The sequence below is a fragment of the Miniopterus schreibersii genome (genome assembly GCF_964146895.1).
Source record: "Miniopterus schreibersii genome assembly, chromosome: 16".
NCBI classification, from domain to species: Eukaryota; Metazoa; Chordata; class Mammalia; order Chiroptera; family Miniopteridae; genus Miniopterus; species Miniopterus schreibersii.
In genome coordinates this window covers 42,805,563-42,832,694 of record NC_138116.1, presented here as the reverse complement: position 1 = coordinate 42,832,694, position 27,132 = coordinate 42,805,563, and the positions used below count along the sequence as shown (strand labels likewise).

Here is a 27,132-nt window from a genome sequence, read left to right as displayed (position 1 = left end):
AATCGATGTGTCTCTCTCACATCGATGTCTCCCCCCACTTCTCTTTGAAAAAGCAATGGAAAAAATACCCTCAATGAGTATTTAAAAAAAAAAAAAAGAAAAAGAAAAATGAAAGTGGCAAAATAACTGACACCACAGAAATGCAAAGGATTGTAAGAAGATACGAACATTTATATGCCAACAATCTGGACAACCTGGGTGAAATGGACAGATTCCTGTAAACATACTATCTTTCAAAAAACTCAATAAAAAATAATCAGAAACCTGAACAGGCCTATAATTAGTAATAAAACTGAAGCAGTAATAAAAAACTCCCAGCAATCAAAAGTCCTGGACCAGATGTATTTACAGACAAGTTTTACAGAACATTCAAAGAACTAACAATTATCCTCCTCAAACTATTCCAAAAAATTCAAGAGGAGGGAAGACTTTCAGTCTTTTAATAAGGCAGCATTATCCAGATAAACTCTATGCAGAAAGAAAATTATAGGCCAGTATTCCTAATGAACACAAATGTTAAAATCCTTAACAAAATACTCAGCAAACTGAATTCAGTGATATATTAAAAAGATCATACATCATGCATGACCAAGTGGGATTTATTTCACGGATGCAAGGCTAGTACAATATTTGCAAGCCAATAAATGTGATAGATCACATAAACAAATGAAGGATAAAAATCACATAATCATCTCAATAGACACAAAAAAAGCACTTGACAAAATCCAGCACCCATTTTTTATAGAAACTCTCAGGAAAGTGGGAAGAGAGGAAACATATCTCCACATAACAAAGGCCATATATGCCAAATCATATTCAATGGGCAAAAACTAAAACCGTTTCCCTTAAGAACTGGGACAAGAAAAGGTTGTCGACTTTCACCACTCTTACGCAACACAGTAATGGAAGTCCTAGCCACAGTAATCAGACAAGAAAAAAATCAAAGGCATCCAAATTGGAAAGGAGGAAGTAAAATTGTCATTATTCACAGATGACATGACATTGTACAGAGAAAACCCTAAAGACTCCGCCAAACAACTACTAGATTTAATAAATTAATTTGGCAAAATAGCAGGATACAAAATTAACATCCAGAAATCAATAGCATTTTTATGCACCAATAATAAACTCTCACAAAGAGAAACTGGAAAAAAGTCCCATTTACCATTGTGATAACAAAAATAAGATATCTAGGAATAAACTTAACCAAGGAGGTAAAAGACCTGTATTTGGAAAACTACGGGACATTGAAAAATAAATAGAGGAAAATACAAACAAGTGGAAGAATATATCGTGTTCATGGATTGGACATCATTAAAATGTCCATATTGCCCGCTGGGCGTAGCTCAGTGGTTGAGCGTCAACCTAGGATCCAGGCGATCGGGGTTCGATTCCGGGTCAGGGCACATGCCCGGGCTGTGGGCTCAATCAATGACTCTCTCATCATTGATGTTTCTATCTCTCTCTCTCCCTCTCCTCTACTCTCTCTGAAATCAATAAAGATATATTTAAAAAAAAAAAAAAAAAGTCCATACTACTCAAAGCAATCTATAGATTTAACATAATCCCTATTAACATACCATTGGCATATTTCACAGGTCTAGAACAAATATTCCAAAAATTTGTATGGAACCAAAAAAGACCCCAAATAGCCCCAGCAATCTTGAGAAAGAAGAACAAAGTTGGAAGGATCAAAATACCGGATATCAATCTATTTTACAAAGCCATTCTAATAAAAACTTCCTGGTACTGGCACAAGTACAGGCATATAGATTAATGGAACAGACCAAAGACCCCAGAAACTGACCCACACCATTATGGTCCATTAGTATTAGACAAAGGATGCAAGAATATACAATAGAGTAAAGACAAAATAGGTCCAGAGACATGGATGCTGAAAGAGACTTACAGATCACAGAGGGGAGGGGATGGGGGGTAGGGCAGGAAGAGATTAACCAAAGAATTTACATGCATATATGCATAACCCAGATAATAATGTGGTGAAGGCCTGGGGAAGGGCAGGTTCTGGGTGGAGGGGGGCAAATGGGGGAAGACGGGGGACATGTGTAATACGATCAACAATAAAAATAAATTTACAAAAAGAAAGAAAAACAAAAGAAAATTCTAAGCCCCAATGACTTCACTGACAAATTCTATTAAACATGTAAGAATGAAAAAAGTATCAATCCTACATAAACTCTTTAAGAGAATACAGAAAGAGTGAATAATTCCCTAATTAACAACATTCTTAATGGTGAAAGACTGAACGTTTTCCTCTTAAGATCAGAAACGAGGCAAGAATTCCCGCTCTCATCCCTTCTATTGAACACTGTACTAGATTAGATATTCTAGCCAGTGCAATAAGGATGAAAGAGAAAAGGCATCAAGTTTGGAAAGATAGAAGCAAAACTGACTTTATTCTCAGGTTACAAGATCATCTGCATAGAAAATTCTGTGAAATCTTTAAAAAAGCAACTAGAAGAAACAAGTAAGGTTGCAGGATATAAAATCAGTATATATCACAGCAACAAACAACTGATATTCCACAAGCAATATCATTTACAATAGCATCAAAAATATGAATTATTTAGAAATAAATGTGACAAAAGATGTGTACACTGAAAAATATAAAACATTACTGAGAAAAATTCATGAAAATCTAAATAAATGGAGAGATATGCCATGTTCACAGGCCAGAAGATTAAAAGTTGTTAAAATGTCAATTCCCTCCAAAATAAATCTCTAGATTCAATACAGCCCCAATCAAAATCTCAGAAATATTTTTGTAGAAACTGACAAGCTGATTCTAAAATGTATATAGAAATGCTAAGGACCTAGAATATTCAAAACGACAATTCAGGAAGGAATCACACTATTTAATTTCAATTTATAAAGCTATCATAATAAAGATTGTGTGAAGTGCTTTATTAAAAGATTAAATGTTGCCCAGCCAGCATGGATCAGTGGTTGAGCACTGACATTATGATCCAGGAGATCAGGGTTTGATTCACAGCCAGGGCACATGCCCGGGGTTGTGAGCTCGATTCCCAGCAGGGGGTGTAGGGGAGGCAGCTGATCAATGACTCTCTCATCAATGATGTTTCTATCTCTCTCTCCCTCTCTCTGAAATCAATAAAGACATATATTTTTTAAAAAGATTAAATGTTTCTGTACACAGAATATCACACCAATGTGCAGGAAAGACAGACAAAATATATCAATGGGACAGTAGAGAAAACAGAAATAGACTTGCACATACATGGTCAATTGATTTTCAATAAAAGTACCAAAGCAAATCACTGGGGAAAGGATAATCTTTTCAACAAATGGTTTCTAGAACAATTGAATACCCAATATGCAAAACAACCTGTACATCACACCATGAAATTTTAATTCAAATAGGTCATGGATTTAAATATAAAATCCAAAATTTTTAAAATTAGGAGAGAATCTTAATGACCTTGAGTTTGGCAAAAAATGTATTGTAAATGGTGTTGACACAAAAAGCAAGAAATACAAAAGACAAATTAATACATTGGACTTGATAAAAATGAAAAACATATATTCTCCAAAAGATACTACTAAGAAAACAAGGCAAGCTCGGCGGGCATCGCTCAGTGGTTGAGCATTAACCTATGATCTAGGAGATCGAGGTTGGATTCCTGGTCAGGGCACATGCCCGGGGTTGTGGGCTCGATCCCAAGTAGGGGGCGAGTAGGATGCAGCTAATCAATGGCTCTTTCATCATTGATGTTTCTCTCTCTCCCTCTCCTTTCCTCTCTCTGAAATCAATAAAGACATTTTTAAAAAAAAGAGAGAGAGAGAAGAAGGCAATACTTCTCTATATAATCTAAATATAGCAAACACATAGACACTTTTTTTTCTAAATAATTTCATTTATAATAACCAAAAACTGGAATAGGTAACTAGACAAACAATTTGTGGTACATCCATACCCAGTCAAGTAGTTAAAAAGTAGTTAACTACTGAGATGTACCAAAACATAAATAAATCTCAAAAATATTATGGGAAGCAAAATAAGCCATAGATAAAAGAGTTCACATGAAACTCAAGACAAATCTATTATGACGGCAGATCAGTGGTTTTCTGTGAGCTAAGGTTGGTGGGAAGTAGGGAAGGAGGCTTGACCTTGATGGGGAAAAAGAGAACTTTCAGGGGTGACAGAAATGTTCTATATCTTCATTTGGTGGTGGTTTTTATGCATGTATAAATCTTTCAAAATGTATACATATATTTAAATTTTATTATGTATAAACTGAACCTCAAAGTTCATTTTTTTAAACAAAGAAGCAATGATGATCTAGGAAATTAGTAATCAGATGAATAACACTGGGGTGAGGGAGGACATTCAACACCGAATCATGATAAAAATTCTTAATCTAGAAAGCAACTTCTTTGACCAAAAAAGGGCATCTACAAAAAAGTGCCAATAATATTATACTTAATGGTGGAAGACTGAATGTTTCCCTAAACAGAAACAAGGTAAGAATGTCCATGCTCACTCTGTAAATATGACCACACTTCAGAGTCCTCAGTAGTAACCAGTAGTATTCAACTATATTTTGCTGGTAAATTTGTTTTCTCTCTCTGAATGACCATTTCATCTCTTCCCTTCCACTTTTTCTTCAAACCTCTTAAGTCCCTGTAACTGCCCCACTCTAAGATAATAATTTCTTCTAATATTTTATTTTTCACAAGGTAAATCAATCATACAAACTTTCATCTTCCTACCATCGAACCTGTCAAGAAGGGTGAGGCCCTATCCTGGCCATCACTCAAAAGCGGCCAGTTATCGGCCAGCTTAATACTCAACCAAAACTTGAGAGCATAGAAACTCTAGGTAACTGATATTCTTCTATCAACAAATCCTACAATCAAACACAACAAATCCTACAACAAAATCCTACAGGTCACTCTGTCATAAATCTGTCATAAAGCCATAGTAAGAAGCCAAAGATAATTAATCCCCAACCTTTAACTCTTCATCTTTGAGACTGGTTCCTGCCTTTAAAATACACACACACGCACACGCACACACAGAGGATGGCAAAAGTAGGTTTATAAATGTAATATAAACAATACAATAATTAATAAATAATAATACAAGAATAAACTCTGTGTTTCATGTACTCACAGCTGTAAACCTACTTTTGCCAACCCCTGTATATGTATAACAACTACATTTGGTTTCTGACCAACAAATATAACAGGAAAAGTAAATAAAAACACAAAAAACATATGCAATTTACACAGTATTTGTTCCTTACCTGCTGGTGCCGGGTGCTGGGAAAGGTGTACTGAACAGAGTGGGAAGGATAACGGCTTTGTTCTGTGCTGAATGCTCCTTGGTTGGGAGGATAACCTGAACTTGACATTATCAGTAAAGAAGTCCTCACCAGGATGTGAGATCAAGTCCAACAAACAATCATGTTTCTAGGAAACCACCTAAACAGAATGGGGGAAAAAATAGAACTGATAAGAACTAAAGCACCAGGTGTACTTCTAATAAATTATAACTATAGCTACATAAATAAAACCACAATTACCAGTAAAAGCTTTCTCTCATGTATTTACTTAATAGAAATTAATGATGTTTAAAAAACATTAACAGGTCTTTCCCTTTACACTTAAAAAAGGTTATTTACTATATCACAAATAATATCAGCAGCTAAATAAAGTAAAAACATGGGGCCTGGCACATAGCAACTGCTCAGTAAATGTCTTTCTATAAAAGTTTTAGAAACAATTATTATATATTACAAAAACAAAAATCCATGATTGTAAATTTGGGGGGATAAAAAGTCAACGGTTAAAAGGATTCAAGAGTATTTACAAGGTAGGCATTTATGCAGAGGAAATACTGTTTTTGTTAAATAATTCTGCCCCAAAATGATAACCTAAGAAAGCACGAATAGGAAAGCTTTCATGAAAAAACAAAGTGAGACTATCACTTCAAAGAAGACAACTGCCAATATCTGTAAAAATTAGAATTTTGGAAAAACTTGCACCTGCCACCATGAACTTGACAATTTCCCCACATTTAAAGACTTCTGACAAGACTGGTGGTATTAAGTGTGCATTTTCGATACTATATAATAAAATGTTCCAACATTTGAAATACCTGCATAACTCAACGAATCAGTGTTTTCCAAAATGACTAATACACAATGTTACAAAATTATATGTGACTATTTATTTAGAGCACGATATTTTACTACAATTAAATAAAGTACATGACAAACCAATAAATGTTTACTGTGACAGAATATATAAGATTCATTGATATGGTTTCAGATTCTACACAGCAACAAACCTTTTAAAAATTACCACTTTTCTGGTTTAGGTGTAGTATAAAAGAATATCCACAATTATCTTTAAAATCTATTAAAATACCCCTGTTTTCCAAATACATATCTGTGTGAGGTTAGCTTTTCTTCATAAACTTCAATCAAAACAACATATTGTAAGACTGAACACAGAAGCAGATATGAGAATCAAGCTATCTTCTTTTAAGCCAGATATTAAAGAGGTTTGCAAAAATGTAAAATAATGCCACTCTTCTCAACAAATTTTGTTTTTTTAATTTTAGAAAATAGTTATTAAAATGTTCTATATATTAACATTAAGTGGGTTTGTATTATCTCTAAATGAATAAAAATCTTTAAAGTTTCCCCCATTTTAATATCTAATGTGATAAATGTCAACATATATAATCCACATAAACAAAAGCTCCTTGGAGTTCTAAATTTTTAAGAGTGTAAATGAGTCCTGGGACCAAAATGTTTGATGACCACTGGCCTAGAGAATTAGCTCAATCTTTAGATTGACTAGCATTAGTGTCCTACACGTCGGTCACACCCAGGTCCATGTGCACACACTCCTTCTAGAGAACCTGCCCCTAGTTAAGGTGTGGTTTTGACACCATGTTTGTATCAAGTGAACTACCCTACTGGACCAGGGGTGTACCAATCAGATCCCTCTTCAGGAATTTGGAATTGAAAACATGAGCTACAGGGACCTGAGTTGCAAACTGGCTGCATACTTTGGCTCATCTTAACTCTTGCTGTGGCCACTTTGCAAAAGTATTTGCCACAGAAGTTATAGAGGAAGTAGAGAACACCAATCTAGACACAGAATAGAGTAGACATGCACAGAGAAGTAGAACCAAGAGAACTTGCCGACCCCTAAGACACAGCAGCAGTTGCTTTGGATCCTGATTCTTCATTCCAGGGGTTGGTCCCCACAAGAGGCTGCTATACTTCTTTCCCTGTCCTTGGATACCTGTTAAACTGAACTACATAGTCTTACAGTAAGTCCTCCTTTACTAAATACAAGTGGAGTAGGTTTTCATTTCTTAGAATTGTAAGATCTCAAGTCCCAAAATAACTATACGGCCCAACCGGGCATGGCTCAGCTGTTGAGCGTCTACCTAGGATCCAAGCGGTCGGGGTTCGATTCCCGGTCAGGGCACATGCCCGGGTTGCAGGCTCAATCAATGACTCTCTCATCATTGATGTTTCTCTCTCTCTCTCCCTCTCCTTTCCTCTCTCTGAAATCAATAAAGATATATTTTTTTTTTTAAAAGTTAAAAAATAAATAACTATACAAACTTTGGAAACAACACCAAGTGTCATTTCCATCAACTGATGAATGAATAAATAAAATCTGGTATACCATACAAGGGAATATTATTCTGTCATAAAAAAGAATGGCCCTGGCCAGTGTGGCTCAGTGGTTAGAGCATCAGCCCACACACTGAAAGGTCAGGGGTTCGATTCCTGGTCAAGGGCATGTATGTGGGTTGCAGGTTCGCTCCCTAAGCCCTAGTTGAGGAGTGTGCAGGAGGCAACCAGTTGCATCGATGTTTCTCTTTCCCCCAACCCCTCTCTTCCACCCTCTCTAAAAAAAAAAAAAAAAAAGAAAAGAAAATGAAGTACTGATACCTGCTATAACTTGGATGAATACTGAAAACATTACGCTAAGTAAAAATATCCAGTCATGAAAGTTCACATTTTGTATGTTTCCTTTCATATGAAAGTCCAGAATAGTCAAATCTATAGTGATAGTGCATTTGTGGGGTGGGGATGAAGGAATAGCAGGTGAAAGCTCAAGTGTCTGGGGTTTCAACTGTTTTTTTCACTGTGGTGAAATACACATACCACAAAATTTACCATTTTAGCCATTTTTAAGTATACATTTCTATAGCATTATATACATTCATATTGTTGTGCAACTCCACTACCATCAATTTCCAGAACCTTTTCATCTTCCCCAACTGAAACTCTAAACCCATTAAACACTAACTCCCCATTCCATTCTATTCTCTGCCTCTATGAATCTGGCTATTCCTCATGTAACTGGAATCATACAATCTTTGTCCTTTTGTGACTGATTATTTCACTTAGCATGTCTTCAAGGCTTAGCCATATGATAGCACTATATCAAAAGTACCTTGCTTTTTAAGGCTAAATAAGATTCCTCTGTATTGGGGTTCCTTTCTGAGGTGGTAAAAATGTTCTGAAATTGACTGTAGTGATGCTTGTACATACCTCTGAGTATACTAAACCCCATTGCATTATAAAAAATGGATGAATTGTATGGCATACAAATTCTATCACAATAAAGCTGCTTTTTTAAAATTACTAAGCCAAAACAAACAAAACTATACAAAGCAACCACAGGATTTAAAAATTACTGTGCTGCAGAAGTTAATATATAACATATTGCACAGATTTTAATATCCCCCTGCATTCATATCTTAAAAACTTTGAAGTCAATGTGCATCTTACAATCAATGGCACTTTATGGTTTAATTAGCAGAACTTTTTCCTTAATCTTGGAGATAAATAACATTATCTTATAAGCAAAGACATCTTTTTGCTGAAATACAGTACTGGAGAATTACTGCATTCAATAAATCTTTAGTTTCTGTCCTAAATCTTCCCCTGGAAAGCTCACAGAACAAAAATTACCATTTGTGTTCTTCCCTTTGTTCCTTGATCCTTAGGATAAGGCAAGAAAATTAAGGACACTAATATTCTCAAAGTGATTTCCAACCTGAGGTCCTTTAAAAGACCAGATATCATTTGCAGTACTTTGAAAAAGCCAAACAGAAATATCTATAAACACTGGGGACAGAGAAAGACATACTCAGCACAGACAAAAAGCATAAATAAGGTTGGTTGATATCTTTAACTTACAAAATGTATTTTTTTATTTTTCTGAACAGCAGACAACTTTAAATGGCAAACCACAAGACAGAAAAAGTACAATAGCAAAATTTTGATATAACAAATACAATATGCATATATATGTATGTATATATGTGTATACATATTTCTTACAAATCAGTAAGAAAAAAATGATCACAACAGACACGTAAAACATGACAAGAATATGAGATTAACAAAGGACATTAAAATTAATGAAACCACAATCACAGAAAAATAAAATAAAGTCAATCCCCAAATTGGCAAAATATTAAAAAATAATGCCTAATCCTGGTGAGAGATCAGAGAAAAAGGCACTTTTACAAACTACTAGAATGTAAAAGGAGTACATATTGCTTTCTAAAGAAGAATGGCAATATACCCCACAAGCCTTAAAGACACACACATTCTCTACACAGCAATTCCACTTCTAGGAATGCATCTGATTATTCAATACAGAGATACCCAAAGGTGAGTGACTGAGACCGTTTTTCAAGTAATTGTCCGAAGTATCCAATATGAGCTTAAAAAATGTGGCTTTTTAAAGTTTAGCTAATAGGAAATTTTATTTAGAGTAATGCCATAGGAAGTCTGTATAAATAAGAACATTTTGTTTTACAAATGTGTAATTTGTGTATTCCGTTAGCATTCGATTTTTCACGTATCTGTCGTATCTTCACAAGATTTTAAGATCAATGACAGAAATGGCATATACAGGTATTCCACAAATACTTATTAACAGTACATACCACTATGTACCAACACTGTTATAAACACTGGCATGGAATGGTGACCAAGATATGCCATCTTATTGTGAGGTGACATAGAAAATAAATAATTATGAAATAATATCATTAAGTGCTATAACTAAAACAGGACAAGAGGAGAGACACATTTCTGATGGGTTGATCTTACAAAGCCAATCTCAGCTAGGATGACCGGATGCCCTGATTTCCTGAAACGAACCCAATTTACAGCTATTGTCTTAGTGCAATTATTAATTATGCTCCATTTCCTTCTCAAGACTGTCCCAGTGCTAAGATGACTAGAGCCAAAGTTTGAAAGAGAATAAGGACACCCAGTTGTCCTGGAAGAGGTAAGAGCATTTCATGGGGAATTACAGAAGCCCTAAGGCAAAGCAAGGAGGCAGGAGAGTGAAGGAGAGGGTGGCAGGAGGCAAGACCTGGGGGGAGGGTGTTTTGCTGGAATATACTTTGATATTGAAATATCTTTCTGTATTCTGAGTATTAATCCTTTTCTACCTTTATGTTACAAATACAGCAGATCCTCAATTTAAGTTATTTCCATTCAACATCATTACATTATTATGTTGATGAGACACCAAAGGAACTTAAATCTTGTTTATTTCAATTAGCCTATGGCAAAATTTGTTTCAGTTATATACAGGTTAAAGTCACAGAACCTATCGAGAAAGTTAGGTGAGGATTTACTGTATTTTCTTCCAGAATTCATAATTTGTTTCATCTTTCTGAAGACCTTCTCGACCTCAAATTTTTAAAATATTCTTCTACATTCTCCTCTTATATTTTTTAAAGTTTTATTAATATTTAGCTCCTTAATCACCTGAATTTTTTTCTAAAAACCGGCTAGGTAGGGGTCTACCTGTGTTTTCTTTAATTGATAGTTATTGAACATGTCTGCCTTTCCACATTGTTCTGAAATACCATCCCTGTTACAATCCAGCAATTTCAGTATATACTCTAAAGAAACTCACATACTTACATACAAAAGGATATTTATTGCAGCAATGTCAAAGGCAAATTTGAAGGCAATCTGAATTCCATAATGGAGTATATTCATATGATAAAATACTATACAGCAGTTACAATGAAAAAATTAGAGCTATATGTTTCAAAACACATAAACCTCAAAAAAAAATAAAGCTAAGTAAAAACAATTTACACAGTGATACTAACATGTTACAAACACACAAAACAATACTATATATTTTATATATGCACATAATAAAAGCATAAACACATAAGATATACATATACTTTAGGATAATAGTCACAACTAAGGAAGGAAAATGATCTAAGAAGGGGGTACAATCTTCAATACTTTATTTCTTGAAACAAGTATGATAAAATAGTTTTCCTAAACACAGATGATAGGTACATAGATATTTGTTATATTACTCTCTGTGTGTTCTTATGGGCCTGAAATAGTTCATAAAGAAAAAGAATCATCTTTATTATAAAGTATATTTCCATATGTCCATGATTCTAGACTCGCTAATTTGACTGTCTCTTCCTATGCCAATACCACACTTTTTAAGTTACTGTAACATTATAAGGCTTTTATATCTGGTAGGGAAACTTTTCCCTCCCTGTGCTTAGTTAGTTGTTACTGCTCCTTTCAAAGCCTTCAGAGTGCTATTCTAGCACTTTCCCTCTTTCACATGAATATCAGAGTCAGCTTGTAAGGCCCCATAAAAAACTCTGGATGAGAGTATATTAATATTGAATTCACAGACTGACTAAAGGAAGAGCAACACTTTATACTACTGTGCGTGTTCACTCTAAAACATGACTATATATATTTAAGTTTTAGGATGAGAAATAATGTGTGTGTATATAATTAAGACAGGAATATTTTATGAATATATGACGGAGAATATTATATATAATGGAAAAATGTATAGGATATATAATTCTCATCTTAATTGTATAAAAATATGTAAAATGCCCATGAGAAATATTCACACACACACACACACACACACACACACACACACACATGTGTACATATACTCATGACAGGAATTATTTATATACCAGGTTGGACAAAAGTAGGTTTACAGTTGTGAGTACACGAAAGTTTATTCTTGTATTATTATTTATTATTGTATTATTTTCCATACAAATAACTGTAAACCTACTTTTGCCCCCACCCTGTATAAATAAAATAAGAATTATACATAAGTATATACATATATGTATGTGTACATATGAAAATCCCCATTCATTTAATAATTTGTGTCATTTAGTGAAATTTTTGTTTTATTTCCATCATTTTAAGAGTTTTGGAGGAGAACAAATTAAAAAAAAAATTCAGTGCTCTTACCTCTGCCAACTTGACCCAATTTCCCCATTTTAGTCAACAAATTCTTTACCAAGCTGTGTTTAGAAAACAAAATTTTCTAAAGAACTATCATTCAATATAACCTTAAAACAAAGCTTAAAGAACTTTAATTTTATGGGTCCTATGTAACATATGAATATTTGAAATAAACATACCATTCTTACTACTCATTTAACTTTTTCTGTTGTAGGAGAACATGGCCAGGGGAAGAGTTAGAAGACAGAACCACCTGTATCCTCCGACTGTTTCCTGCCTGCTCCCTCTCAAGGCGTGGAAGTCAGAAAAACTAAAAATTGGCTTTGAGGTTACCCAATTAACAGTAATTTTACAGATCAGGAACTGATCTCCCATTTCACAAAGCTACCTAGTGTTTTCTGCAATAACTTTGTAGTTTTCTCAGCAAATAGTGAACTACTCAAAGATGAGATGTTCATTAAAACCAACTGGGCAGCGTTTCCCTCCTACACACCTGCACTTGCTCCAGGTAGAAGAAAAAATGCCAGCACAAGGGGTTTTTGATGGTGGTGATGTTTGTTTCATTTTGGTTTTGGAAATAGGTATTATATGTATGATTTAAGAGTTTTTTAAAAGTACCACATGATACAAAGAGAAAAATCTCCTTCTCCCCCTTCAGCTACCCAGCTGTCCTCCCAGAAGGCAACCAAAATTACTAGTTTAATAAACAATATATATTCTCATGAATCCACAAAAACCTTCTTCATTCCCTTTTCATTGCTGTCAAGTACTTCACTGTATGAATGTTCATAAATATTTTATAAAAGTGTTCCAAGTAATCCTGATCTGTACCAGTAAGAAATGCTTTCATGATCTCTGAACTTTCCACCCAATTCAGATATCCTAAGTAAAAGCTATAAATGGAATGGAGAAGCAAAAGGAAAGATATCTTTTAAATATTCAGAAATAGTGAGTTCTGCCCTGTCTGGTGTTCTCAGTGGTTAGAGCGACGGCCCACACACTGAAGGGTCACAGGTTCGATTCCCACGCAAGGGAACATACCTGGATTGCAGGTTCGATCCTTGGCAACCAATTGATGTGTCTCACATCAACGTTTTCCCCCCCGCCACATTCCCTCCCTCCCTCCCTTGCTCTCTAAAAAGCAATGGAAAAAATATCCTCCAGTGAGGGTAAAAAAAAGAAAAAGAAAAAGAAAAAGAAAAAGAAAAAGAAAAAGAAAAAGAAAAAGAAAAAGAAAAAGAAACAGTGAGTCCCGAGTTCAACACCTGAATTCAAAGTCACTCGAATATGATTCAGATCTGTCCATGCTTCTCCTTTGTCAGTGATCTTTCAAGATGTCCTAGTTTTGTGATTTTTCTGAACTTAACTAGAATATCTCCAAAATAAAGTCAAGTACTACCAGCTCAACACAGGTGGCAATAAAACATCAGTGAAATCAGAGATTAGCCCTTACTAGTATACAAATTTATGGTTCAAAGCAGGCACAAGAACTACAAGAGTACCTCCTTACAAGAACTACAGCTTGGTGATCACTATGACCTCCTTTCTCAAAACTTAAGCATGATACATATAGTAACAGTCAGACCTTTTTATTTTTAAGCAGAAGTTTCCCCTCAACCATCTAACATGGATATATATGCATTAAATATACAAAGGAGAAATATTCTGATTCAGTGAGAATGGGGAACCTAGATCTATCTTTTCAGTCTCTCTTCCCCAATCCTGCCTTTCACCCTCACTCCACTTCTGGCTCACCAAGATACCTCCACAGAACACTTTACAGTTTGAAAACAACTGAAATAAAAGAATCCAGTTTAAAATTAAGGCAGAAGGGGAAGGGAACACTTCAAGTGGCAGTTTCAAATTTTGTTTAGCTCTTTACACCAAAACTCATTAACTCGGGGTTAGTTACATTCTTGACTTATGAAATGTAAAAATTCTGTGAAATTTTTAAGCACCTGGTCAAGGTTAGCCCTTCTTTCACCACATTTTGTTGGAATTTGGGTTTTGCTACCTATTTCTGGGCTACACAGGTCTTTCTGAGCTACTTTGTAGCAATTTGAGAGTTTTGAGCATCACCTTCCACTGGAACCCTTTGGGAGGATCTAGGAGGAACTTCAGGCTGTGACTAGACTTCCAATGGATTCACCAAAGAAGTTCGACCCAACCTTGACTTCGGGATCTCCTCAGATGCTGAGTGAAGATTCAGCTGGCTCTGGCCAGGTGGCTCAGCTGGTTGGAGTATCATCCCATGCACCAAAAGGTTGCGGGTTTGATTCCCAGTCAGGACACAAACATAGGTTGCAGATTCAATTCCCAGTTGGGATGTGTATGGGAGGCAACTGATCGATGTTTCTCTCACATCGATGTTTCTCTCTCTCCCTGCTTCCTCTCTCTCTAAAGTAAAAAAAATAAAAAAACATATCCTTGGGTTAGGATTTTTTTTAAAAAAAGAAGATTCAACTGACTCTCAAACTGTCTCAGAAGTACTAGCAAAGAACCTTGGTAACTTGACTCTCAACCCTAGTACCAAATTCCTTCTCTTCTACCAGGAGGTTTACCCCAACAGTAGGTCAGAGTAAAGAACTTACAGGGGCTTGAATTGGGGCAGGGTCAAGTCATACTCAACAGGAGACATGGAGTATGGACATTGTCAACTGCTCAGAAAGTCTGCAAAGGATGTTACAAATTATTAGATACTACACTCTGTCTCTGCTTCAAAAAGATACACAGGAGAGGGATCCTGAGACTGAGTCAAGACTGAAGATTTAGATGTAGCTGTCATTACTGCCCATTTCATGAAGATCCTTCTGATATTACCAGCATGGAGAATAAAACATTAAGTTGATTTAGCCATAAGCTTATTCTTGTACCTTTTTTTTCTTGCTAGTAATTTTAGGGTCACTATGCTGCAGCTTGGGAAAGCTACCCTATGTTAAGACAGACTGTATACCAATATTTTTATAACCTAGGATAGAAGTTCTGTGATGTCTTTTTTTTTTTTTTTTTGCACATCTCTTTCTTCAAAGTCTATCTTGAGACCAGTAACTTATAAGGTATCTATGTAGTTTGCATCTGAATGACTTCACTTTCCTTCAGTTCCACTTTTTTATTTGACCCAAAGAAGCACTAATATATCCTGAGTGTTGCTAGTGTGTTTTAGAAGCCTGAAGTCAGTAAGATGAAACCCAATATCAAAAATTAGAAGTAACCTGTGGGGAAGGAATGTAAAAAAGAAAGCACTGGGTGCTTTGGCTCAAGCATAATTAGCACAGGGTGTATTAATTAGATTCTCTGGTTTTCAAAAATGTGATTTGTAACAATTTATTATTTTGGCATGCTATTTCAGTTTTTAGTAGCAAATAAATACATGTATAGGGTATCTTATTAAAACTTGAGGCATATTTGGGAACCTTTAAAAAAAAAGAAACCTGGTCAAGGTTTTATATGCAACCTCCTATCATAAACACACAGTATAATCGTATTTTAGAAGGGAAATAATATACTAAAATTAAATGTCATTGTTATAAGTGACAAGAGGACATTTTATCTGGATTTTACAGATAAACTCATAACTAGCCTCCTATATTTTACAAACTGGCAATAAAATATAACAAAATAGCTCTACTTAAATTCCTTTTTGCATCTTTCCACATTAAAGTATCATAGCCAAACACCCACTTGGCCTGTGGTTTCAGTTACTCGTGGTCAACCACAGTACGAAAATATTAAATGGAAAATTCCAGAAATAAACAATTCATGACTTTTAAATCTCCCACCATCCCATTCCGTCCCATCCATGCTGCCCAGACATGAATCATCCCTGTGTCCAGCATACCCCTGCTGTATGTTATCCACGCATTAGTCACTTAGTAGCCATCTCAGTTATCAGGTCAACTGTAGCAGTATCACAGTACTTGTGTTCAAGTAACCCTTATTTTAACCCTTATTTTACAATGGCCCCAAAGCACAAGAGTAGCGCTGCTGGCAATTTGAATATGCCAAAGGAAGTACACTGGTTCCTTTAAGGGAAAGGGTATTTATGTATTTAAAAAACAACATAGCATATATAGGGTTCAGTACTATCCATGGTTCCAGGCATCCAGTGGGGGTCTTGGAACACATTCCAGAGCCAGGTTAGTAAGAACCTAGGAAAATTCCCTGGCAAGTGGAATGAGGAAACTGAGACAAATGGTCAAACAAACAGAATGGCTGAGCAATTAACAGCCAGTTGATAAATCATAAGATTCTATTCTCCCTAACCAAAGATACCTAAGAGCATGTGGTCTAAACCCACCTTGCCTAACCAAAGACATGTAAGAGTGGGTGGTCTAAACCTATCCCACTAACCAAAGAAACCTAAGAGCAGCTGGTTGAAATCACCTTAGGGAGACAGATAACAACAGCAACAAAACAAACAAACAAAAAACACAGAGCCGGACTAATCCAGGATAAAAGTAAAACCAACCAGAAAATCACCCAAGCCCCATTACAAGCTTATTTTAATGTATCAACATACTAAATGACATACCTGGAAATCTAATGAATATTCTGTTAGAGATCCACCTCCAGGACCTCCCCCTAAAATTCCTATCAATAGAAAATAGATAAAACCCTCAGGACAAAGGAGCCAGAGTGAGCTCTTCTTTGAGCACACCTGTGCCACCCCTTTTCTCAGGTGTGTACTTTGCTGCTCCTATCCTAAGCTCTAAGGGTCCCCACACGACTTGCACCCAGAGGAGCAGTGGGCAGTGGCTGTTTGTCCCCGGCTTACCCCTGATCCTGTCTCCAAGGGCCCTTCCTTTGCCTCACTGTCCCAAGCTTTAATAAACTTACTCTTTCACCTGGAATCGTGCCTTGAAATTTTTCCTGCATGAGTCCGGAACTTGGAGGTCACCTGACACATGAAAGGTTCGGACCGTGCCGGGGCAGAGCCAGCCCCCAGCACGAGCCAGCCCCCAGCACGGAAGCAGTCTGGTAACATCCCCTGCTGATGGACTACTGTAATAAAGACACACACACACAAAATTGCTCAACAGGAAATGTATCTTGCAACAACAAAATTTCAAAAACAGTCATCAAAAAGAAAAAAAAGAAAATCCAATCCCTTCTCACCAGGAACTCCTGGCTTTTGGCCTACAATCTTTGCATAACCAAAATGTACTTGGATAGGTTTTCAAGGTGGCTTAAGCTACTGGGGGGGGGAAGGGGGGACTAAAAATGTACTTCACTGTGGTGAGACTGCAGATGCCACTTTTTTTCAATCCTCACCCGAGGATATTTTTTCCATTGCTTTTCAGAGAGAGTGGAAGGGACAGAGAGAGAAACATCCATGTGAGAGAGACACATCGATTGGTTGCCCCCCCACATGCACCCCAACCAGGGCTGGAAGATTGGGCCTGCAACCGAGGTAGTGCCCTTGGCTGGAATCGTACCTGGGACCCTTCAGTCTACAGACCAACACTCTAATAACTGAGCCAGATTGGCCAGGGCACAGATGCCTCTTTTGATGAGCAAGAATGAATCCACTGAGGGTCACACAAAGGTAAAGCCCACAGTTCACCAAAGCAGAAAAATAACCCTACAAAATACACAATTCAATTTTCTTTTAAATGATCAAATAATAAAACCTTTTGATACAAAAGTATGGAATAGGGGAATGGCCTGTATAACAGTGCAGTTGCCAAAATATTAGTTTACTAAACTGAGGCAAATCAGGTCACACTATTTCTCACAAAGGAGCCTAGCTCTAGGCATACTCCACAAGTACATTAGGCAAGGAGAGGATAAGAAGGACCATATGCACCACTATGTTCACTGCAGCATTATTCACAATAGCCAAGATATGGAAACAACCTAAGGGTCCATTGATAGACAATTGGATAAAGAAGGTGTATATAAACAATGGAATATTACTCAGTCATAAAAAAAAAAAAAGAAAATGAAATCTTGACATTTGCAACACAGATGGACCTTGAGGGTATCATGCTTAGTGGTAAAATAAGTCAGGCAGAGAAAGACAAATACCATTATCATATAACTTCAATTATATGTGTAATCAATTAAAAGAGAAACAAACTTATAGGTACAGAGAACATTTTGATAGTTGCCAGGTAGGAGGAGACTTGGGGGATGACTGAAAAAGGGGAAGAGAATGAGAAGTACAAATTGCCAGTTATAAAAACAATCACAGCGCTCGCTGGTGTGGCTCAGTTGGTTGAGCATTGCCGGTTCACGATTTCCGGTCAAGGTGCATGTCTAGGTTGCCTTGATCCCCAGTAGGAGGCATGGGAGAGGCAGTCAATTGATATTTCTCTCTCCCCCTCTCCCCTCCTCTTTCTCTAAAATCAATAAAAAAATATTTTTAAAAAACAACGGGGGGGGAGGGGGAATCTCAGCCCTGGCTGGTGTGGCTCAGCTGGAGCAGCATCCTGTACGTGGAAAGGTTGCAGGTTCAATTCCTGAACAGGGCACATATCTAGTTTTGATCCCCTGTCGGGACACATACAGAAAGGCAACAGATCTCTCTCTTTCTCTTTCTTTTTCTTTCTCTCTCTCTCTCCCCACCCCCCAAAATCATGTCCTCAGGTGAGGATTAATGAACATAATATTTTTTAAATCACGGGGCTTATCCTCCCTGGCTGCTTGAAGATGGGCCACCATCATGAAGAACACAGTAACTGTATGTACCAGGAAGTTCATGACCAACAGACTACTTCATCGGAAACAAACGGTAATCAATGTCCTTCACCCTGAAAAGGTAACAGTACTTAAGAAAGAAATTCGGGGGAAAACAGACAAAATGTATAAGACAACTCCAGATGTCATCTTTGTATTTGGATTCAGAACCCATTTTGGTGGTGGCAAGACAACTGGCTTTGGCATGATTTATGATTCCTTGGATTCCCCAGAGAAAAATGAACCCAAACATAGACTTGTAAGACATGGCCAGTATGAGAAAATGATGACCTCAAGAAAGGAACACAAGAAGAAAATTAGGGGAAGTACAAAGGCCATTGTTGGTGCTGCAAAAAGTGAGCTGGAGATGGGACAACAGAAGTAAAGATACGTCAGTGACTTTTATCTGTGGTAATCACACATTTTTCACAAGAGGATTAATAAACTAAGAACTTAAAAAAAATCATGAGAAAATATACTTAATAATATTGTAATAACTATGAATGGTGTCAGACGGATACAAGACGTATTGGGGTGATCACTTAATTAATTATATAAATGTCTAATCACTGGGTTGTACACTTGAAACTAATATAATATTGTATGTCAACTGTAATTGAAAAATTAAAATTTATTTTAATTTAAAAAGGAGAAAAGAAAGCTGACCTATCTCAGAGTCCAGCCCTCAGAAGAAGAGAGACAGGCTAGAAATCATCTAAGTGAATTCTGTACTTTGTATGAGATCAGAGTGGTGCTAAATTGAAATAAAAAATCTCCTGTGAAATAAACTAAAGTATTCTTCCCTTGGGGAAAAAAGGAGGGGGCACCTCCTCAGGAATAGCATTAACAAGGTATGATATCTGTAGCCTCTTTTTACATTATGACATCTCACTTAGAAGACAGATGGCCCGGCCGGGCGTGGCTCAGCGGTTGAGCATCGACCTAGGATCCAGGAGATCGGGGTTCGATTCCTGGTCAGGGCACATGCCTGGGTTGCGGGCTCGATCAATTACCCTCTCATCATTGATGTTTCTCTCTCTCTCTCTCTCTCTCCTTTCCTCTCTCTGAAATCAATAAAGATATATTAAAAAAAAAGACGACGACAGATGAATGGGAGCTAACAAAGAGGCCTTTTAGGTTAAACTATCCTACACCAATAAAGTATGATATTGAAAGAAACACATTAATAAGGGCATAATTATTTGATTAATCTAAGGATACAAGCATTTAATAAGTAATTCTTGTTGTTTTTTAATATGTCTTTATCGATTTCAGAGAGAGGAAGGGAGAGGGAGAAAGAGAGATAGAAACATCAATGATGGGTCATTGATCCATTGCCTCCTGCGTGCCCCTCAATGGGGATTGAGGCCCACAACCTGGGCATGTGCCCTGACCAGAAATGGAACCACTGAGCCACACCAGCTCAACAGTAATTCTTGAATTAAAAAAAAAAATTCTGCTTTACCCCTACATGAAACAAGAAAGAACAAGTTTCCCAAGACAACAGTAGACAACACACAACAGGGCCTGGGGGTATAGTTGTACTATAATGAACTAATTTTCTGAGTTGAGCAACAATCACTCCTTCAAATATAAGAATGAATATAGCCCAGGCAGCGTGGCTCAGTGATTGAGCATCAACCTATGAACCAGGAGGTCACTGGTTCGATTTCCAAGTCAGGGCACATGCCCAGGTTGCAGGCTCAATCCCCAGTAGGGGGCGTGCAGGAGGCAGCCAATCAATGACTCTCTCTCATCACTGATGTTTCTCTCTCTCTCTCCCCCTCTCTAAAATCAATAAAAACATATTTTAAAATATTTTTTTTAAAAAGAATGAATATGTATATTTCAAAGCCAAAATGGACAACTATCTGCCAATTTTCTCCTCCGTTAACACAAAAGAGAACAGTGTGTTAAGATCAGAAAAACTTGAACTTTAGATGCTTGGCCAGAGTTAATAGATATGACAATACCTAAGGGGAATAACAAGTTACCATTTATTAAGCTTTTGTTATGTACCAGGCAAAGTACTAAGAGTTTGGCCATGCATAAGTTCACCTAAAACACTAGTTCCATATTTTCCCTAATTAAGGTTTTAAAAAGGTTAAGTAACTTCCCCAAGGTAGTTTTTTTTAAACTCAGAGACAGTTATCTTAAAGATCATGTTCTGCTGCTTCCCCTTTGACCCACGACTAACAGAGACAGACTGCTAAAAGTTATGAAGCAAAATAAAACAAGAGTAGTAGCCTAGGCGGTGTTGCTCAGTGGTTGAGCTTCGGCCCATGAACCAAGAGGTCACTGGTTCCATTCCTGGTCAGGGCACGTGTCTGGGTTGCAGGCTTGATCCCCAGTAGGGAACGTGCAGGAGGCAGCTGATGGATGATGTTTCTCTCTCATCAATGTTTCTCTCTCTATCCCTCTCCCTTCCTCCCTAAAAATCAATAAAAACATATATTTTTTTAAAAAAACACACACAAAACTAATTAACAGTCTCAATTTCTAGGTATATACCAAAATAAAGTAGAAAAAAGCAATTAACTTAAAATAAAATTTATTGGAATTATATACAAAAAATAAAACCACCAGACACCTGTAAGGACAGGACCATCTTTGTTTTGTTCACATGGCCCCCCTAGCAGTGCTTAACTCAGATAACACCCATTCCAACTGCAAGTCCTCTTTTCCCCTCCACACCCCACCCTGCCCCAAGCCTCCCACACTTCTCCACCTCAGCTCCCCCACCCTCGTCTCTTGCTCCTAACTGGACTTCCTAACTGGACTTCCCATTTCAACCCTTTCTCCACTCAAAAATCAAAATAGTCTTTTTAAACCATAAATAAGAACACATCATTCTTCTGCTTAAAACTCCTCAGGGTTTTCCATGCAACTTCAAATAAAATCCCAATACTCACTATGCCTACAAGCCCCACCAAACAGACCTGTTTCTCCCAATTGTTTAGTAGGCCCCAGCACAGAAGCTTCCTCACAGTTCTTTCACCCTGTGGGGCCCTTTCTTGCCTCAGCCTTTGTCCTTTACTCTCAGCCTGGAAGTTCTGCCTGGAGCGAATGTTCTTCCAGGCTTATTCAAACGGCTGACGACTCCTCATACTTGAGCCTCAGTTCAAATGCCATCTTTTCAGAAAGGCCTTTCCCAACCACACTATAAGGTAGGCTCCCACCAGTTACTCTCAATCACATCACCCTTTTTGTTCTTTACAGAGTAATCATAATCTAATGAATTAGTTTGTTTTACTTGATTATATGTACATACCCTGTCTTCCCCATAGAATGTAAACTCTGTTTAATTTCCTACCATATTTGTTGAACAAAATAAATAAGGAATGTACAGAACTTAATTGAATTAAAATATGAAAATCTACTGAGAATATAAAAGTGTGTTAGAACAAAAGGATAGGAAGTACATAAAGGTGCCAATTTCCCCAAAATTAACCTTTAAATTCAATATTCCCAATCAATAGTCAGTAGTCCCCATAAAAATCTCATCAGGATTTCTTTTTGAACTTCACAGAACAATTCTAAAGTTCATCCAGAACAAACAGACCAGAGCTGTCAAAGGTTGAAAAAAACAGTAATGAACAGGTGATTAACCTTACCAGTATTACAATTACAAAACAATAATTTAAAGGATATGGTAACATACAACAAAAGATCAACAGAACATAATAGTTCCAAACACATTCAGAATAAATTCTAAAAGTTGCAGATCTAAAGGGTGGATTATTCACTAAATGGTACTGACATTTCTGGCTATTTGGTGGAGAAAACATGCACCCAGAAATAAATTCCAGATGTATCAAAAAATTGAAAGTTAAAAAAAAAAGAAAAATCATAAAAATATTAAATGAAAATCTGAGGACTTCTTTGTTTTAAAAATACAAAAAGGTATATGTATATGTTCAGCCAAGCCGGGGGTGGCTCAGTCATTGAGCATCAACCTAGGACCCAGGAGATAGCGGTTCAATTCCCGGTCAGGGCACATGCTCGGGGTTGTGGGCTCAATCCCCAGTCTGGGATGTGCAGGCCAACGCTCAGGAGGCAGCCGATCAGTGACAACTCTCTCATCACTGATGTTTCTATCTCTCTCTCTCTCCCTCTCCCTTCCTCTCTCTGAAATTAATAAAAGATATATTTTTTTAAAAAAGAATTGGGTTATATATTTTTTTAATAGGTTCAAGTCTTTCTCTCACTCATGTGCTTAGTCACTCAGTTCTCCTTCCTACAACTAATGTTACCAGTTTCTTGGGTTTCATTTCAGAAATATCCTATGATATACAAGAAATAGGTATGTCATTTTTCCTTTTTAAAACAAGCAGTAGTGCCCTGGTCAGTGTGACTCAGTGGTCAGAGCTTTGGCCCGCAATCAGGATCAAGGGCATGTACCTGGATTGCAGGTCCCATCCCCAACCTGTGTGGGAAGCAACTGATAGACTGAAAAACATCGATGTTTCTCTCTGTTTCTCCCCCCGCCTCCACTCTCTCTAAAAATCAATGGAAAAAGTATCCTGGGATGAAGATTAACAAAATAAATAAAACAAACAGCAGCATACTCTACATAATATTCCTCACTTTGCATTTTCAATTTAATAGATAAGTAAATACTGTAAATGTTACACTAAAGAAGGTCTTTCTAGAGTAGAGCATTAAACCAGAAGCCATATACAGACTAATAATGAAAAAAAAATATTTTATTAATTGATTTCAGAGAGAAGAGAGAGGGGGAGAGAGATAGAAACATCAATGATGAGTCATTGATCAGCTGCCTCCTGCACACTCTCTGGGATCAAGCCCACAACCGGGGCATGTGCCCTGACCAGGAATGGAACCCTGCACTACTGTTTATGGGTTGATGCCCAGCCACTGAGCCACGCTGGCCAGGCACAGCCAATATTTACTGATTATTTACTTACTATGTGAGGGGGGAATGTGCAACATATGAAAATGTAAATGCTTTAATATGTAAAGAACTCTTCAAATCAATCTGAAAAAGACCACTAACCTCATCAAACATAACCAAACAAAAATAAGCAATTTATAAAATAAATACAATTCCCTCATTAAAAAAATGTTCAACATCAATAGTAATTCATAAAAGGCCAATTAGAATCATTTTTTTTTCCACTTCTTAAAGTGTCAAAAGGTTTTCATTTGTACTATCTGGAGCTGGCCAGGATTTAGGGCATACCAATATACTTGTGCCAAAATCAAATTTACATCATACATATAATAGCAACTCTACTTTAGGAATCTAACCTACAAAGCTGCTTGCACAAGTGTACAAAATAAATACACACACGCGCACACAAATAATTCACTAGAGCTTTGTTTTTCTCACAAAACAAAACACAAGTGGCAATAAACGGATTAAACAAATTATGGTATTTTCATAAGTGGAATACTATGCAGCTACTAATGATAGAAATAGCTCTAAATATACCAACATGAAACCATAGTATACAAAAGAACAGTACAGTATGATCTCATAATACAGAAAATTACATACGTACACAGAAAAGTATCTGAATGAACATGCTACACTTAGCAGATTACATCCAGGAAGTGCAACTTTCAATTTCTTTATATGCTTCTATATTGTACTTGTGTAAAAAAAAAAAAAAGTATTACTTATAATAAAGAAAATTTTAAAATAACATATCCTCCTTCACTCATTAAAATGATTTTGTGTGAATATAGAATAACTTCTCCTTCCACCCTTCCCCTCCTGTTCAGTTTCCTCCTCCCTTCCCTTCTTTCTCTTCCCCTCATACAGACACAAAGACACACACACACAGTTAATGGACTATATATTACCTACATCTGCTATATTTACAGTGTATATTTTGGGCTATAACTCGTAGACAGCGCAAATTTTGGTTTCATTCCAAATACGTAAGTTATTATAAATCAAACTGAGTTAAAAAGAACTTTAATCAAGCCCGGCCAGCATGGCTCAGGGTTTGAGCATCGACCTATGTATGATCCAGGAGATCTCAGTTCAATTCCCAGTCAGGGCACATTCCCAGGTTGCAGATTCAATCCCCAGGAGGGCGCGTGCAGGAGACAGCCGATCAATGACTCTCTCATCACTGATGTTTCTATCTCTCTCTCTCCCTCTCCCTTCCTCTCTCTGAAATCAATTAAAATATACATATTTAAAAGAACTTAATCAAAAGCAATACAAAGTAAAACATCTTTGAACAGAGGTTCAAAGACATAATGATTACTAGATTTTAAAAAATTTCAAAATTACACAAATCTATATATTATTCCAAGGGAAAGGAATGGCCCAAAACAAAAGAATGGGGGAGGAAGCAAATCTGTGACCCTAACAAATACAAGAATAAAATTTTCTTTAAAAATGCAACCTCAATTTGTTGTTTTGATATCAATTTAAACAAGTATACAGAAAAACAAACAAACAGGAAAACAGCTCAAGTTTTACTTCCTAAGCAGACACTGTGAGGGGTGGGAAAAATCAAAATAATTTGGAAATCTTGACTTTTCTCGTCCTTTTTGCTTGACCAACCTACTTAAAGATTTAATTTTTGATGTAAAACTTATCAGTACTATTCTTTCAAAGGGATTCTATAATAATCCTATAAACCAACTATTCCATATTACTAATTTACAATTTTTTCCTAGCACTGAAACTACCCTAAAAGTCCCTGCATATATAAATTAACACAGCCTGCTATCATATTATCTGGAAACACAAATAGTCTGAGATGAACCAATCCCATGTTTACTTTCTCTTTCTCCCCAAAATCCCAGTAAACTGACAAAAACACTTTTTTTAAGAAATGCTTTGATAATTCACTGATTACAGACATTTTATGTCTCTGACACTGGTAAACTCCTACCTGTTTCTTAATTTCCAAAAACTACTCACCATCAAGTGCCCACAGGTGTATCACTCAGCTTCTACAACAGCCAGACCAAGTAACTCTAGCAGCTAGGCTCTTTTTTATGAATTCGACAAATTTCTACTATACACTTCCTGGGTACAAAGTGTTACTCTGAGAGTGGGAGGAGACAAAGGATTAGAAATTACTGAGATATGAGCATGCCAACAATGGGCTTATGGTCTAGTGAGGACTAAATGAACATATACATAACTGTGATGATATAGTAAAGGCATAAATAAAGCATTAAGAATTTTCAGATTGATAAATATACACTCTGGAAAAGTACGAGTAGGAGGGAGACTTACTAGATGAAGTGATATGTGATCGAACCCTCAAAAACTAGGCAGAATTAAATTTGGTAGTTTGGAAGAGTAGGATAGGGAAATATTATTCCAGAAAAAGGCACAGTATGAGAAATAACAACACTTCTTAATGCAACACAAAATAGGCATATTATTTAACAGCCCAAATGAATAAAGAAATGTGCCATACATCAGTATTCATGTGAGGCTATCAGTTTTAAAAGAATAATATAACTTTTCCTTTAAAATAAATTTTATGGCATGAGTACCTACAGAAAACTAGTAATAGCCTGGCCCGTGTGGCTCAGCTGGTTGGGCACACCAGAAGGTCATGGGTTCGATTCCAGTTGGAGCACACACCCAGGTTGCAGGTTCCATCCCTGGTCAGGATGTGTAAGGGAGGCAATCAATTGATGCTTCTCTCTCACATTGATGTTTGTCTCTGTTTCTGTCCCCTCAGGTGAGGATTAACAAATGAAAAAAATAATAAGTGAGATACCACTTCATACGCAGAAGGGTGGCTTAAATTGCTCCTATGATGTCCTTTAGTAGGTAAGGTCTACTCAGTGAAGTTTCGACTCACATGTCCTTTAGTAGGTAAGGTCTACTCAGTGAAGTTTCGACTCACAATATTTTCAACTTAGGATGGGTTTAGCAGGATGTAACCCCATCGAGGAGCATCTGTAGATAACCTACATGACTCTACATTCAATAAATTATTAGCATTTTGTTCTAACCAATTTAAATGTTTTTGAGATTATTTTTAAGTAAAAGTATTAACAGCACACATAGAAGAATGAAACTGAAGAACTCCACAGAAACATTTGCATGGCTTTGTATAGTCTCATCCTCAAATGCAAAGAGCACTTTTATGTTGTATTTGAAGACTATCCAAATAATATAATTTTTGACCACACT

General features: G+C 36.6%; 1 protein-coding gene across 25 annotated transcripts in view; it reads right to left on the bottom strand.

Annotated features, from left to right (window-relative positions):
• The window catches only part of NCOR1 (nuclear receptor corepressor 1), a gene marked incomplete at its 3' end in the record, with an annotated part of 194,618 nt that overhangs the window by 163,032 nt on the left and 4,454 nt on the right, over positions 1–27,132 (bottom strand). For all 25 annotated transcript variants that reach the window (XR_014000470.1, XR_014000471.1, XM_081161018.1 and 22 more), the window contains exon 2: positions 5,289–5,466. Coding sequence is in view for 23 of the 25 variants with exons in the window: in XM_081161018.1 (XP_081017144.1) it covers positions 5,289–5,396 (108 nt within the window). The remainder of the gene's footprint in view (positions 1–5,288; positions 5,467–27,132) is intronic.